A 17,915-nucleotide genomic window follows, 5' to 3' on the forward strand; every position below is an offset into this window, starting at 1 on the left:
TTATAACTTTAATCTTTTCAAATAATTACAGAAGCAGCTTAGTATTTTTTAAATTTATCAATGAGCTAAGACTTACTGAAAACAACTTTCAACAACTTTCGCCTGACCTGTGGTGGCGCAGTGGATAAAGCGTCGACCTGGAACGCTGAGGTCGCCGGTTTGAAACCCTGCACTTGTCTGGTTAAGACACATATGGGAGTTGAAGCTTCCTGCTCCTCCCTCTTCTCACTCTCTCTCTAAAAAAATGAATAAATTAAAAAAAATTTTTTAAAAAATAACAACTTTCAAAGTCACCATTATAGGAATTTTCAGATTTGTAACTTAATTTTATACATTAGGAAAGAAATATTTAAATACGAATATTAAAGTGGGAAGAGGACATGATCAAGCAGATGATAAGATTATGTGTTTATTGCTAATATTGCTATGAAAAGTGTTGCATATACGTAATTTTTTAAAAATATGGGGTGAAATTTGATGTTATTCCTCAAAAAAACTGGTAAAACTAAATGTAATCAAGGATATAAGAAGCCATTTTCATGGGCTGCTTATGGGGGAAAATTGTACAAAATGTCAAAAGCTGTAAGAGAGCTCAAAAATTATATCCATTCACCAAAGTGACTCTACTTCTTCAATTGATGGTAAGGAAATACTATCATGCCTTACAAAGATGTGTATATGAATGCTCATCACTGCTTTATTCTATTGAAAACAACCAAAATACCCATGAATAACAATTGGTAAAAATAAGTATTATATAGCCCTCTAATTGACTATAAATTATAAAAGAATATATGATGACTTAAAAATATTCAAAATGTATTTTAATGGAAAAATGCCAGAGTTAGAAAATAGTATATATAGTTTGAGCCACAGTCTCTGCTACCCAAGTATGTAGTGTGTATGCATGTTGTTTTGTGTTCATATTTTTCTGTACCTTCAAACTTTCTACAGTAAATACATTCAGAATAGGATATTGTTAATATGTTGTATTTTCTGGAATATATACACATCTAAAATTAATTGGGAAGAACTAAATAAAAACTACAAAGTAAAGAGTCCTCGAGAATAACAACATGAAGGAAATACTCCTGAAAAATTTCAGGGCATTTTTTAATAGGATACCTGTCCAAAAAAAGGATGTTACCTATATAGATAAATAGAAGTTAAAAAGAAGTTTGTATTATGACATTCATCCAATATTTTAGCAGAAAATACCACTACTTTTTGAGAAGTGTTATATTTCTTTTAAAAAAATTTTAGCCTTCTTTCTCCTTGTTGGAAACTCTGAAATGTTAGGTACCTGATTATTATTTCAGTAAAATGGGGAATACGATTTTTCTCCCTAGATTTCTCATTTCAAATATTAGCACAGAGGGTGGAATTTTTACCTCGTATTCATGGTGTCCAGCTCTCAACATCTTAACCTGGCAGGAGGACCAAACGAGCTGTAAATCTTACCACCCAGACCACACTTGATTATTGTATGATGGGAAAATTAAACGTGAATAAAACAGCTCCAGCATTAGGGTGTTCTTGGAAGAATAAACACAAGTTGGAAGTCTTATGTGGATAGTGCAAAGTACAGGAAGGCAATCAATCATGTAAACATCTAATGAAAGGTTGGTAAGGAAGCCATTGGAGTCTGTCAGGCGCTCCCGTCAATAAATGGCTTATTCCATTTCTTTTCCCTTTTACTTGGTTTAGAAAAGTGCATTCTGTGGAATCTCTAACAGATCTCAAAAAGATTTTGTAGGTTCTTACTCCTGTTTAAAGACGTGTTTTGAACAGAATGAGCTCAAACCATTGAAGAGGATTTTTAGTTAATATAAAATGGACACAAATTTTGTCATAGTGCATACTTCCATGACTTTTTTTCCCTCCCATAAACAGGAAACTATTAAAGAAACAATAATAGAGGAGCGGCAGCGGAGTGAGAAGGCTGTGGAAGAGGCAGTGAAAAGAACAAGAGATGAATTGATAGAGTATATAAAAGAGCAGAGAAGGGTAAGTAGCTCCATAAACAGAAGCACTAGCTTCCATACAGTAATATGAAATGTAAAACTATCTAAAATGTTCTTTTTCATGTAATTTAGGAATGTCTACCTAAGATCATTTTCTGATACAATTCTGTATTCTATTAGTTATTATAGACATGAATCCCATCTGTCAACATAAAAGCGACACTGAATAATTTTGTACCAGACTCCAGAAATGACCTATACCATTTTCAATTTAAGTTTACACTCATGATGACAGGGATAGTTCTAGATTATTTTTTGAGGTAACATTGGTTTATAACATTATAAAAGTTTTAGGTGTAAGTGTGTAATTCAACATGGATATATACTACAATGTGTTCACCACCAAAAGTCTAATTTCCGGTCCATCACCATAAACTTGACCCCCAATACCCATTTCACCTACCTGCCTCCCCTCTTTGACTCTAGTAACCACCAATCCGTTTTCTGTCTCCGAGTTTTGTTTTGCTCTTTTTCATTCCACATAAGTGAAATCGTACAGTATTTTTCTTTCTTTATCTGACTTATTTTATGTAGCATAATACCCTTAAGGTCCATCTATGTTGATGTAAATGGCACGATTTATATATACAGTTGACCTTTGAACAGCACAGGGGTCAGGGTCACTAATATTCTGCATACTCAAAAATTTGTATATAACTTTTGACTCCTTCCAAATTGAATTACTAAAGGCTTACTGTTAACTGGAAGCCTTACTGATTACATAAACAGTCAACCAAGACACAGTTTGTATGTTATGTGTATTATATACTGTATTCTAACAACAAAATAAGCTAGAGAAAAGAAAATGTTACTAAGAAAATTATAAGAGAGGCCCTCCCTGGCCGGTTGGCTCAGTGTTAGAGCATCAGCCTGGCATATGGAAGTCCAGGGTTTAATTCCCAGCCAGGGCACACAAGAGAAGCTCCCATCTGCTTCTCCACCCTTCCCTTCTTTCTCTCTATCTCTCTCTTCCCCTCCTGCAGCCAAGGCTCCATTGGAGCAAATGTTGGCCCGGGTGCTGAGGATGGCTCCATGGTCTCCGCCTCAGGAGCTAGAATGGCTTCCGTTGCAATGGAGCAATGCCCCAGATGGGCAGAGCATCACCCTCTAGTGGGCATGCCAGGGGATCCTGGTCGGGCGCATATGGGAGTCTGTCTCTCTGCCTCCTGGCTTCTCACTTCAGAAAAATACAAAAGAAAAAAAAAAGAAAGGAAAGGAAAGGAAAGGAAAGGAAAGGAAAGGAAAGGAAAGGAAGGGAAAGGAAGGGGAGGGAGGGAGGGAGGGAGGGAGGGAAAAAATCATAAGAGAAAATTAATTTACAGTATTCTCTGAAAAAACTTGTATATAAGTAGGCACATGCAGTACAAATGTGTTATTCTCAAGAGTAAACTATGTAGATAGAGCTCACACCTTCATTAATTCATCAATAGACACTTAATTTGTTTCTATATCTTGAACATAGGGGTGCATACAACTTTTTTTTTCTTTTTTTTTTTTCTTTTTTTTTTGTATTTTTCCAAAGCCAAAAACGAGGAGGCAGTCAGACAGACTCCTGCATGCACCCGACCGGGATCCACCTGGCATGCCCACCAGGGGGCGATGCTCTGTCCATCCGGGGCATCGCTCTGTTGCCACCAGAGCCACTCGAGCGCCTGAGGCAGAGGCCACAGAGCCATCCTCAGCACCCGGGCCAACTTTGCTCCAATGGAGCCTTGGCTGTGGGAGGGGAAGAGAGAGACAGAGAGGAAGGAAAGAGGGAGGTGTGGAGAAGCAGATGGACACTTCTCCTGTATGCCCTGGCCGGAATCGAACCCAGGACTCCTGCACGCCAGGACAACACTCTACCACTGAGCCAACCAGCCAGGGCCACAACTTTTTAAATTAGTGTTTTTATATTCTTCAGAAGTAGAATAGCTGGATCAGATAGTATTTCTTAATCTTTTGAGGAAACTTCATAGTGTTTTCCATAGTGATTGTACTGATGTACATCCCCACCAACAGTATATGAGGATTTTAATAGGGGATCGCATTGAATATGTAGATTGCTTTAGATACTATGGATATTTTAACAGTGTTAAAACCTTTCAATACTTGAGCATAGAATATCTTTCCATTTCTCTCTGTGTCTTCTTCATTTTCTTTCAACAATACCTTATAGTTTTCAGTGTACAGATAAGTATTTTATCTCCTTGGCTTAATTTATTTCTAGGTATTTTATTCCATTTGTTGTGATTATAAATGGGATTGTGGGTTGCTTTTTTAAAATTTCTTTTTTCTGGTAGCTCATTGTTAGTGTATAGAAATGTAACAGATTTTTGTATATTGCTTTTTTACCCTGAAACTTTACTGTATTTGTTTATTATTTCTAATGATTTCTTGGTGGAGTCTTTAGGAATTTCTATGTATAAAATCATGTCACCTGCAAATAGTGACAACTTTTTCCTTTCCATTTGGATTCCTTTTATTTTTCTTGCCTTATTGCTCTGGGTAAGGCTTTCAGCCCTATATTGACTAGAATAGTCAAAAATTCACATCCTTGTCTTGTTCCTGATCTTGGAGGAATAGCTTTTACTTTTGCACCATTGAGTATGATGTTAGCTCTGAGTTTATATTATGTTGAGATACTTATCTTCTATACCCATTTTATGGATAGATTTTTCTATTATAAATGGATGCTGTCTCTTGTCCCATGCTTTTACTGCATCTACTGAGATGATCATAAGATTTTTATCCTTTATTTTCTTAATGTGGTATATCATATTGATTAATTTGTGGATATTAAAACAACTTTATCTCCTGCAATGACCCCCAGTTGATTCTGGAATATGATCTTTTTCTTGTATTGTTGTATTTGATTTGCCAATGTTTTGTTGAGAATTTTTACATCACTAGTTTGGGCAAAAGTAGGTTTATAGTTGTAACACAAATAAATAATGCAATAATAAATAAATAATAATATAATAATTAATTGTGTTTGATGTACTCACAACCGTATGCCTACTTTTGTTCACCCTGTATGTTCATCAGAGATATTGTCTTGTAATTTTTCTTGTGTTTTTTATCTTTCTGGTTTTGGTATCTGTCTAATGTTGGCCACATAAAATGAATTAAGAAGCATTTCCTTCTCTTCAAATTTTTTGGAAGAATTGAGAAGGCTTGGTATTAAATATTCTTTGATTGCTGGGTAGACTTCTCTGATGATACAGCCTGTTCCTGGACTTTTGTTTTCTGGAAGGTTTTTGATTAATGTTTTAATCTCCTTATTAGTGATTGTTCTAAATCTATTCATATTCTATTTCTTCATGATTCAGTCTAGGAAGTTTGTATGATTCTAAGAATTTATCAATTTTCTCTACATTTTCTAATTTGTTGGCTTATAGCTGTTTTTAGAAGTCAACTATGACCCTTTATATTTCCTTAGTATCTGTTGTAACTACTTTTTGTTTCTGATTTTTATTTGAACGCTTTCTTATTTTCTTAGTGAGTCTAGGTAAAGATTTGAAAATTTTGTTTATCTTTTTCAAACAACCAGCTCTTACTTTAATTGATTTTTTATCATCTTTTTAGTCTCCATTTTATTTATTTCCTTTGATTTCTTCCTTGAGCCAATAATTTTTCAGTAGAATATTGTTTAATCTCTATTTATTTTGTAGTTGATTTCTATTTTCATATCACTGACATTGGAAAAGATATTTGCTATGATTTCAATCTTGTTAAATTTATTGAGATTTTTTTTTTTTTTTTTTAACATAAGGCCTGTCCTTGAGAATGCTCTATGTGTGTTTGAGAAAATTGTGTATTCTGGTGCTTTTGGACAGAATGTTCTATATATATCGATTAAGTTTCTTTGGTTTGATTTGCCATTTAAGGCTGAGATTTCCTTTTAAACCTTGGCTGAATGATGTAAATGATGTTAAATCCTCTCTTATTTTTATTTTTATTTGAGCCCTCTCTCTTATTTTCTAATTATTTTCTAGTGTTGCTATAAATTTCTCCCTTTAGGTCTGGGAGCTTTCATAGTTGCTTTATATATTTTGGTGCTTCTGTGTTGAGTACATTCGTATTAATAGAGATACATCTTTCTGATGGGTTGTCCCCTTTGTCATTATATAATGTTCCTCTTGATCTTATGTTAACTATTTTGGCTTGAAGTTTATTTCACTTTCACCTGACTTACATGCTTAGAGGATTATCTTTCATCCATTCACTTTAAGCCTATGGTTTTCTTTAAAACTGAGATATGTCTCTTGAGGGCAGCATATAGTTGGGTGTTGTTTTATAATCCATCCAACCACTTTAGGCCATTTTATGATGAGTTCTAACCATTTAACTTTAGGGTAATTATTGATATAGGAGGACTTATTACTACCATTTTATCTTTTGTTTTCTGATTGATCTATATGTTTGTTGCTTTATTTCCCTTATATATTTGTCTGCCATTTTAATTTGGTGGTTTTCTATTATGTTTTTTTTTTTCAGTTTTCTTCATTTTTTGGTTCATATTTCTGCTCTAGATGTTTTTTTTTGTGTGTGTATGTGTAGTTACATGAGGTTTATTAAAACATTCCATGGAGCCTAACCAGGCAGTGGCGCAGTGGATAGAGCATCGGACTGGGATGCAGAAGACCCAGGTTCGAGACCCCAAGGTTGCCAGCTTGAGCCTGGGCTCATCTGGTTTAAGCAAAAGGTTACCAGCTTGGCCCCAACATTGCTGGCTCGAGCAAGGGGTTACTCGGTCTGCTGAAGGCCCATGGTCAAGGCACATATGAGAAAGCAATCAGTGAACAACTAAGGTATTGCAACATGCAACGAAAAACTAATGATTGATGCTTCTCATCTCTCTGTTCTTGTCTGTTTGTCCCTGTCTATCCCTCTCTCTGACTCTCTCTCTGTCTCTGTTTAAAAAAAAAAAATTTTTTTTTAAAGAAAAAAAAACCAATACATTCCATGGATAAGATGTCCTTTTTCTGCTGATAACATCTTATTTTTATTTGCCTATACAGATTTTGTCCATTTCCTCCTCCCCTTTTATATTTATATTTTCATAAATTATTTTTTTATATTGTGAGACTGTTACTGAATTGAAGTAGCTATAGTTATTTTTAATGCTTCTCCCCCTTATCTTTGATACTGTAATGTAGTGTTTAATACCATATTCTGAGGTAGCTTTGTAATTTTCTGCTTCTGTTTGTCATCTTTCTCAGATTTGTGTATTGCCACCTTTTTGTTTCAAGTGGAAACTCCTTCCAACTTTTTTTGTAAGACAAGCCTAGTGATTGTGAATTCCTTCAGCTTTGTTTAGGAAAACCTTTATTTCCCATTCATATCTGAAGAATAACTCATTCTTGGCTCTCAGTTTCTATCTTTCAATATTTTTGAGTATGTCATTTTATTCTCTCCTGGCCTGTTGAGTTTCTGCTGATAGCCTAATGGGAGTTCCTTTGTAAGTTACTACGTTTTTCCCCCTGGATTCCTTTAAAATTCTCTATCATTAACTATGACAGTTTTAATATAATTTGTCTTGAGAAGGTCTATTTGTGTTGAATTAATGCTTCATGGACTTTTATATCCAACTTCTTCCTTAGGTTTGGGAAATCCCCAGTTATTATTTCTTCTCCCTCTGGGGTGCCCACTCTCCTATTTTGCCTTTTCTAATGGACTTTTCTATAGTCTTTGGAGAGCTTTATGTTTTTAATATCTTAGTTCTCTCTTCTCTGCAACTGAATGATTTTTAGATTTCTCTCTTCAAGTTCACTAATTTGCTCTTCCATATGGTCTGCTCTATTTCCAAGGCTTTCTAATGCTTTCGTCACCTCATTTATTGAATTTGTCCATTGAACAATTTCTGTTTGGTTCTTTTTAGAATCCCAATCTCTAGTGTAAACTACTCCTGTTCATTAATTTTATTTCTGAGTTCACTGAACTGTCATTGAGGTGTTTTTGTTTTTGTTTTGTTTTGTTTTGTTTTGTAACTCATTGAGTATCTTCATGACAGCACCTGGTAGGTGCCTAACATTTTGAAGAGAATATTCTGAGCCAAAAATAGTGAACTGATTTTTCAGTAAGTGATATATTCTCAGAAAACTCTTCTTTCCATATATATATCCCCAAAGAGTTTATTTGGGATCAAGGTGTACCCTTTCTTATAATTTTTGTAATAATTTATGGCCTCTCTTTATTTGAGCTTTACATTTACACAAAAGATTACAAAACAAAGCAAACCCATTCATAATATGATTCTTTATTAATATTTCTTTAATCAAAATGGAAGGTTTCTTCTTAATTTTTTAAAAAATGATATTTTTTCATCAAAAGGAATAATGTGATTTCCATAGAAATGTTTAAAATAAGAACAAGACATGTCATGTTAGGACTTATCTAGTTCCTTTGTGAAGTTAATTTACTCTTGAAGGGAACTGACAATGAACTCTGCTGTTTAATCTCTGTGTTCTTGCAAATAATATTAAAGGATTAGTATTTATTTGTGTTAGGTAAAACAGTTATCACATGTAGAAATGCTTATTAAACAACAATAGCAATAATGGCATTAGATTCTATTTGCACCTAAGTTTCACTATTCTATGCTATTTCCTTATATATTAAGGAAAATAAATCTAATACATATCTTACAGAATTTTTAAGAGTTATATGGTAATAAAAAACAGCTAGAGTCAGGACTCAGTAAATAAGTGCTATAATTATTATTATTACTACATTATTAAAAACAACTCAGAAACTCCTATAGCATTATTTTTGCTAATTTAAAATGTGCTATTCAGGTTCGTGTTTGGTATTTTGTTTCCTCTGAAGTTTACAGTGTGAGTCTCAAAGTTTATTCTACTCTTGTTACTAGATTGACAGATGAAAACTAATTAAATCAGTATAGTAGTAGGAAGTTCATTATTTCTGCTTTGAGATTTGGGTATTAACACATTGTGGAATACTTTTAATATTTTAATATTTCTATCTCTCCAAACATAAAACCTATAAAAAAAGAAAGTGGATAAAATATCTGATGAAAACACCAAATAGTTACTAGTCTGCTTTTTATATAACTTAAAAAAAATTAATATCTATATATGGTTCTTTCCCCCCAAAAGTTGATTTATGTGTTTACTTAAAGTTAATTTTTATGAATATCTTTGGGGTTGGAAATTTTTACAAAACATAAGACATTTTAAAGTTTTTAGAGTAATATTTAGAAGAAACAATTTTATTTTTTAGTAAATTCTTAATCTTCTTGTCTCTTTCCAAAATACTAAACTAGAGCAACTCATCTCTACTTCTTCTCTTGTAAGATGGGTTTCTTTTTGCATCTGAGAAGAACACTTTCCCAGAATAAAATTTTTCCTTTCTCCTTTCCAGCTTTCTTTAACTAGAGACTCAACTTGAGATTTTCAATATTAAACACCTCAAAAGCCCTGTAGACCTTGGTTCCAACTGAGCTTACATTCCAGTCTATGAAGTAATCTCCTCTTGAAGTTTACAAAAATCTTTAAAGAAAGAAGTCTAATGTTGTGTTAGTTCCTACCTTTATAAGTCTTTTGTCCTTAACATTCTTTCATTTCACATCATCTAACACTTAACAACTTCACTAAAAGCCTGCAATGAAGACTCTTGTTTTTCCTGCATTTTTCCTTCAGTCTTTTACTTTTAAAAAACAGAGAGGCACAGAATGAAAAAATCAAAAATGCTTAACTTTTCAAATAAATTACATCTTTACCTTTTCATATAAAATGCAATGGTAGCACATATAATAATCATAGAGGATAACATACCTTTTTATGTTTATTGGCAATTTTTAATCAGTTATCAAATCCTTTTGAATATTAGAATGATACCTGGGATTAGTATTAGGATTATTCTAGAATTAAAATTAGAATTATACTTTAATGTTTTACTTTTAAATGCCAGTTACCATTTTTTAAAATTAAATTAATAGGGATGTCACCAGTCTTTACAAATACACACTGTTCATCTGGTCTAAGCATCTTGGACAGGTCAAAGTAGCTACCTGTAGGTGAACTAATTGATTGAATTATAACTTATACTCAAATTGTATCCTACCTTCTTTATTAAGTGGAAGCTTAGTTCTCATACTGTTAGTCTAAATCATAACAATAACCAAAAATTAGTATTGAATCAAAATACAAAACATGGAGAATTTTGAAATGATTGACCAGAAAAATAATTTAAATTAATATTAGATGAGCACCACCAATAAAAATGGCTTTCCTATAAATATTCCAAGTGATAGTTTTTTAAAATTTCTCTGCAAATCTATTTTGTTTAGCAATGGAGAAAAATTACATTGAATTTACAAATTTAGTATGGAAGTCAAAAGCTAGTATTTTAGCTTCAACTATTGTAAGTTTTCTATATAATTTAATAGGAATTGTGTAATTCTTTAATGAATTTAAAATTTTCCAATATAATTTGTACAGTAGAGAAGGAAAAGTGAACAGGAAAATCTAAAAAGATTTTAAAATTAATTTATCTAAGAATCACCAAGGTACCTGCAAGTGTAATTATTTTACTTTCAAACTATCTTGAATATTATCAATTCTAGATAAGGAAGGAGTTACAAACTATGGCCCATGGGTCAAATCTGGCTTGCTTCTTATTTTGTAAATAAAGTTTGATTTAAACATACAGCCACATCCCTTCATTTACACATTGTTCTTCAGTAGGTTTCATGCTGCAACAGCAGAGTTGAGTAGTTGAGAGAGAACAGTGAGCCCACAAAACCTGAATTATTTACCATCTGGCCCTTTACAGAAAAAGTTTGATAACCCCTGTTCTAAATCACCAAAATCATCTTGTGGTGAAACTCTTTCTCTGTCAGCCTTTAAAGTATTTATTTTTTTATTATGCCTGATTTTAAGTAGACAATTGAAATTCCTTAGGTGCCGTTCTTGACACTTATTGCTAGATATGGCATTATAATATATTTTATCTGGTCATTAGTGCCATATACTTTATTTTAGACTGAAGGAGATTGTAGGGGGAAGAAAAAAAAGATATGGGTTAAGACCACATCCCTTGACACTTCCCTCGGGAGGAAGAATTTGTGGTTTATAGTGACCTATGGCCCTTGGGTTAGAATGAAGTGTTCCAACCATCCCACAAGTTGAGACTGTTATATATGAGCTTCCTAGGAGGGAGGAAGTGTGAATAACATTCGGCAAGCAACAACTACTCACAGCCAAGCAGCGATTCCTAAAAAATAAAATCTCATCCAAATGTAATAAAAGATTATTTCTTTTTCCTCTTAAGAACCTGAATGATGGCCTATGTTTTCTAAATCACCTCCAGGAAAATAATCTTCACTTTAGAGGATTTTTAAAATTTAGATTTTTAGAGAGGAATAAGATATAAATATTTTTATTTCAAAGGTTTTGTGGTCAAGGCATTATAGAATTTCTTAATTATAGAACAACTCATTTAATCCAGTTTTGCTGTAGCCCTGGCCGGGTTGCTCAGTTGGTTAGATTTTTGTCCCAATACACCAAGGTTGTGGGCTCAATCCCTGGTCGGGGCACACACAAGAATCAACCAATGAATGCATGAATAAGTGGCACAACAAATCAGTTATTTTCTCTCTCCCTCCCTTCTTCTCTCTTTATAATCAATCAGTAAGCCTGACCAGGCGGTAGTGTGGTGGATAGAGCATCAGCCTGGGATGCTGAGGTCCCAGGTTTGAGACACCGAGGTCACTGGCTTGAGCACAGGCTCATCCCGCTTGAGCATGGGCTCACCAGCTTGAGCACAGGGTCGCTGGCCTGAGTGTGGGATCATAGACATGAGCCCATGGTCACTGGCTTGATCTCAGATGTCTGTGGCTTGAAGCCTAAAGTCACTGGCTCGAGCCCAGGATTGCTGGCTTGAGCAAGGGGTCACTGGCTAGGCTGAAGCCCCCTAGTCAATGCACATATGAGAAAGCAATCAATAAACAACTAAGGTGCTACAATGGAGAGTTGATGCTTCTCATCTGTCTGTCTGTCTGTCTGTCTTTCTCTCTCTCTCTGTCTTTCTGTCTCTCTCTTACTCTCTCCATAAAATAATCAATAAAAAATAATCCAGTTTTCTGCAATATTGAGTGTATACATCTCAATTATTTATTAACCCTTTGAGTATATGAACGTTCATGTACGTCCTCATGCCTTCTGACCATCCAGAGTACAATTGATTTGTTCTTAAAATGTGTAAGGTTGCCTGACCTGTGATGGCACAGTGGATAAAGTGTCGACCTGGAAAGCTGAGGTTGCCGGTTCAAAACCCTGGGCTTACCTGGTCAAGGCACATATGGGAGTTGATGCTTCCTGCTCCTCCCCCTTTGTGGCTCCTTTCTCTCTCTCTCTCTCTCTCTCTCTCTCTCTCTCTCTCTCTCTCTCGTATCTCAAATGAATAAATAAAATCTTTAAAAGAAATGTGTAAGGCAACATTAAAAAAAGGCAAATGTATGTTCTTCTTGTTTCCCTAAATTGGTTATCAAACAAACATGATTTTAAGTTAATAAAACTGGAACTGGAACTAATTTCACTTTTTGAAAAAAAAACAACAACTCATTCCTGGGGGTCAATGAGCATGAGGAATACTCACTACTCAAAGGGTTAAAATGCAATATTTGGCCAAAATGAACTCTCTAGTTTCTAGTCAGTTCTACTGTTACTTGAATTAACCACAATTTCAAGACAAGTTATTCAGTATCTTGCGGTGCCTTACTTTTCTCATCTTAATGATACTAAAGTTAGACTAGCTGGTATCTACTGTCACTTACAGTTCCAAAATCTACAAGACCTGAGTAACATTTTCCTTAATAAATCTCTTGAAGGGCTTCAATTCTTGATATAAATCATTTTCATCATAGTAGTTACCTTATACAATATTTTTACATTTGTGTAGAGTAATGGCACTTTTTCTACCTTCCCCAGCTTCCTACTCCATTTTTATCCTAATTAATTAGCCTTGCTTTTACTCATCCTTCATGCAATAGCATCTCAGTAACTATGCAGCATCTGCCCTTGTAACTCATGATTTGGGTCTTGTATTAATTAGGAAATGTTTTTTATCTGATCAAGGCATACTAAAATGAATGATACATTCTAACATTCAGTTTTCTATGCCTTCAGTACTGCCTCATTTTTCAATGCTAAAGGGATTGAACCTACTCCACATACACATATTTTAATTCAAACCATCATACAGATTTGTAAAATTTCACACATTTAAGTGGCACATTAACAAATAAATGGAAAGATATTTGGATTCAGAAAAATGCCAATACAGATCATTTTACCAAATGATATTTCACTAGATCATAAATTTATCTTCCTCTCTAAATTTAAAGAATAGAAAATTTGATTCAGAACTGAGGTTAGTGAAAAAAATGAGTTAAATAGGTCTTAAAAGGTTTGTGGTTTTTAAAAGTTAATATAGTTGATTTAAAAAAATTATTTGCATCCCTCACTGGTGGCTTAGTGGACAGAGTGTCAGTCTAGCATATGTATACCCCTGGTTCAATTCCTAGTAAGGACACAAAGAAGCAATCATCTGCTTTTCCCCCTCTCCCTCATCCTTTTCTCTTACTCTTCCTCTCCCACAGACAGTGGCTCGATTGGTTTGAGCATGGCCCTGGGTACTGAGGATAGCTCAGTTGGTCCCAGCACATCAGCCTCAGGTGCTAAAAATAGCTTGATACTCAAGCATCAGCCCCAGACAGGGTGGCTCAGTGGGTCCCGCTCAAGGTGCATGTGGGAGTCTGCCTCACTATCTCCCCTCCTTTTACCTAAAACAAAACAAACAAACAAAAAAGTTATTTACTACTTTCTCTTATACTTTCTTTGAAATCTTATTTCATACAAGATACTTTAAAATCAAATTTATTACTATCCTGCACTTTAATTTTACTTGAATTATAACATTGACAGCTTTATTCTTTGGTGAAAAGTTTTAACTTTTTCTTAAATATTCAGATGGCTATTTCTATTTGTGCACTAAAGTTGTTAAAATTCAGATAGTGATAAAAATTGATTCAATTCAAAGACAGATCAACAAAGTCTAAGTGTCAACTTTGAATCGTAAGCCATGGCAGTTAGAATGGATATATTGTCATTGAAGGGCTGTGTTAGATATAGCTTCTTGAGATGGACCAAACCAAGTGAAGTCTTTCCTCAGGATGACTTAAATAGCTCATAATGTCAATGGTGAGCACCTGGTCACGAAGAAAAACCAGAGGTAAGACCTAGGAAGAAGTATCTATTAAAGACCTAAAAATTGAAAGGATAATAATTATATACCATTTATGATCCAGGCATTGTCTAAAGATTTTATTTGTGTGTGTGTGTGTGTGTGTGTGTGTGTGTGTGTGTGTTTGTTCATTACTCACAATGTTATTAGCCACCAAATAACAAAGCTAAAAAATGACAGTCTTGCTCTGGAGTCTGGGCTATTTGGAATCCCACCTGTGAGGGCAAGATGCGGCAGTAAATAATAGGAACAAAAAGTTCATGTGTAGGTCAGAAATGAGAGTTTCAGGTTAAAAGCCAAGAACAAGAGAGTAACAAAGACCCATGTTTATGTTTTGTTAGCTGTATGGCAGGCACTATGTCATATCTCCCAAATCAAAGCAGCTGTGGAGGGCCAGGAGCACCATATCTTTAAAAAGCTTAAATTCATCTTTGGGAAGGAAAATATAAGAGCATATTACCTTAAGTAACTCTATATATAATGAAAACAATGGCTTAAAGCCATGCTAGACACCATAACATATGGCACGGCTTGAATAAAGGTCAAAAGCATTATGCTGTCAATAATTCACTATAGAATTCTGCAGTATCAATTAGGATTGTGGTGGTCAGGGTGTTTTTCTGTTTTTATTTTATTTCATTTAATTGGAATATAAATTATGGGCTAGGCTATGTAGTAAAAAGAAGATGGACAGGAGTCTATGAGAAACCAAAAGATTTGGTCTTTTTTTTTTGGGGGGGGGGCAGGCAAGGACAGACAGACAGGAAGGGAGAGAGATGAGAAGCATCAACTCATGGTTATAACACCTTAGTTGTTTGTTGATTGCTCTTCATATGTGCCTTGATTGGGGGGGCTTCAGCTGAGCCAGTGACCCCTTGCTCAAACTAGCGACCCTGAACTCAATCAAACCAGCGAGCCCGCACTCAAGTTGGCAACTTCAGGGTTTTGAACCTGGGTCCTCTGAATCCCAGGTTAATATTCTATTTAGTGTACCACCACCTTGGTCTCTTATAAGAAATAATCAAATTTATTTATAAAGATTTTTATAAAGAAGTCTATCTTGAGAGGCTTGATACACATTTCAGTTGCAGTTCTACACTGTCTTGCCTGGTTTATGAAGCTCAGATTATTGGGAGGAGTAGAGAGGCAGAGAATTTTTTTTTTTAGGTTATGTTGATTTACCCTTTAATCAACCTTTGAAGTTGAAAAGCATATATATGTGGACCTTATCTTATTTATGAACTGTATTTTATGAGCCCACAATTGCCTTCGTTGTGCTGCTCCAACCACAGCTATTAAACCTTTTCAAAAGAAATGAAGAATCAAGTGACATTTCAGATTGCTGGCATGTTGATCTGTCGGTGTGTCCACACAGCATGGCTCATGGTGTGCTTGTCCATGCCTCATCCTAGACTATATATTGAGAAGCTTCAATATAAATATTTTTTTTCAATTCGTAAAGAAATGTTGAGCACCTTTAATAGTTTGAGCACTGTACTGAGAACATGAGGATAAATGAGATTGACAAGAAGGAGAGTTTATACCCTGTATACATAATAACAATATATATCATATATGTGTGTTTAGCAACTAAAACTTACAAAGAATTTTACATAAATTTGACTGTTACAATAACCTGCATGGCTACTATTCTGACTTTACAAACCAGAAAATCAAAGATGGTAGAAATGTTGACTTTTTCAAGATTATATGTAATCAGTAATATAGTTAAGACTTTAGTTTTCCTGTTCGTGATCCTGCATTCTTTTCTGTACATCAAACCAACTGCCCTTGTCAGCTTTCTGTATAGCACCAGTTTCATTATACTATTTACAAAGAGGCCAACATCTGAATATGATTATCAAAGTCTGCAGTAGTTAGAACCAATGAAGAGGTACAGCCGTGACACCCAACAGCTAAGAGAATGAGAAGGGCATGAGGTGCTCAGTGATACAGGAAAGGACTCATCACAAAGACAGGAGCCCACACATCACCACTATTTTCTCCTCTTGTGGTGCTTTAACTGTAGAACTGTGCTCAGTTTTGAGTTTCATATTTAGCATATTTAGTTTCATATTTTCATGGAAATCAACAGTTTCAGAGTGAACTATTGAGGATATAAACTAAGAGTTTGAAAGACCTGAGCTTGTTCAAAAAAGAAAATGCTACAGTGCAAATTCAGCAATACAGAAACCATGAAAGCATCTCAATATGTCCCTAACACTAAAAGAATACCTAGAAATGTTCAATAAAGTAGAATCTAAGTTGTTTAAAGTGAAATATTTTATATCACAAAAAAACCACAAAACCTCCATTTATTGAGTGCCAGGCTTGTCCAAGATACTGTAGTAGCTGCTTTATACATACTTTTTCATGCAGTTTTAAACACTACCCTAAAATATTATCTGTACTTTACATATAAGGGAAATTGAGACTCAGAGGTGGTAGATAACTGTCTAAGATAAGGAAAAGAGAGTCATGATTTTCATAGCCCTAGCCAGTTGGCTCAGTGGTAGAGCATTGGCCCAGAATGTGGAAGTTCTGGGTTCAATTCCTAGTCAGGACACACAGGAGAAGCGACCATCTGCTTCTCCACCCCTCCTCATCCCCTTCTCTTTGTCTCTCTCTCTCTTTCCTGCTCTCTCCCTCCCTCAGCCAAGGCTCAAATGAGCAAGTTGGCCCCTGGCACTGAGGATGGCTCCATGGTTTCACCTCAGGCACTAAAATAGCTCAGTTGCTGAGCAACAGAGCAGCAGCCCCAGATGGGCAGACCATCAGTCCCAGATGGGGCTTGCCAGGTGGATCCCGGTCAGGGCATGTGTGGGAGTCTTTCTCTCCACCTCCCTGCCTCTCACTTGATAAGAAAAAAAAAAAAGATTTTCACTTAGTTCTGACTATAAACCATATAGGGAGATTGCTTTTCTTTTCTTTCTTTTTTTAAGGTGAGAGGAGAGGAGATAGGGCATGCGCCCTGACCAGAATCCACTCCCGACAACCCAGTCTTGGACTGATGCTTGAGTTCTGAGCTATTTTTAGTGCCTAAGGCCAACACTCTTAGACCAACTGAGCTATCCTTAGCACCTGGAGCCATGATCGAACCAATTGAACCACTGGCTGTGGGTGGAGGAGTGGGTGGGGGAGAGAATGGGGAGAGAAGCAGATGGCATTTCACCTGTGTGCCCTGACCAGGAATCAAACCTGGGACATCTATACACTGGGCTGATGCTTTATCCACTGAGCCACCAACCAGAGCCGGGAGATTTCTCAGCAATTCTTTAAGTCTCATTGGATAATTTACTTCACACATTATTTTCACCTGCTATTCTAGGAGTGTCAGTTTCTCCACTATCACGCTTTTATATCTGTCTGCATTGTAAGCTCCATCCAGATAAATTAGAAAATATTTTCAGGCTTTATTTAGACTAATTAGATGAATTGGCTCCAACTAAATAAATTAGGGAAAAAAAGTAGAAGGACAGGGGGATTGTATGTGCGCATACCTCTCACTCAGGATATTGTTGAAATTATGTATTAAAAACAATGTATACATCATATTAAAATAAAATTTTTACTTTTGTGAACTTTTTAGTATTGTAGCAAAACTATTATTGTAGAAACTTTGAATATCATTTCATCCTTGCA

The 17,915-nt window shown here is 35.1% G+C and overlaps 1 protein-coding gene across 3 annotated transcripts in view; it reads left to right on the plus strand.

The window, feature by feature from the left end:
• The window catches only part of CCDC91 (coiled-coil domain containing 91), a 380,006-nt gene that overhangs the window by 307,088 nt on the left and 55,003 nt on the right, over window positions 1–17,915 (plus strand). For all 3 annotated transcript variants that reach the window (XM_066368875.1, XM_066368874.1, XM_066368876.1), the window contains one exon: window positions 1,894–2,007. In XM_066368875.1, coding sequence (XP_066224972.1) covers window positions 1,894–2,007 — 114 coding nt within the window. The remainder of the gene's footprint in view (window positions 1–1,893; window positions 2,008–17,915) is intronic.

The sequence above is a fragment of the Saccopteryx leptura genome, chromosome 2 (genome assembly GCF_036850995.1).
Source record: "Saccopteryx leptura isolate mSacLep1 chromosome 2, mSacLep1_pri_phased_curated, whole genome shotgun sequence".
NCBI classification, from domain to species: domain Eukaryota; kingdom Metazoa; phylum Chordata; class Mammalia; order Chiroptera; family Emballonuridae; genus Saccopteryx; species Saccopteryx leptura.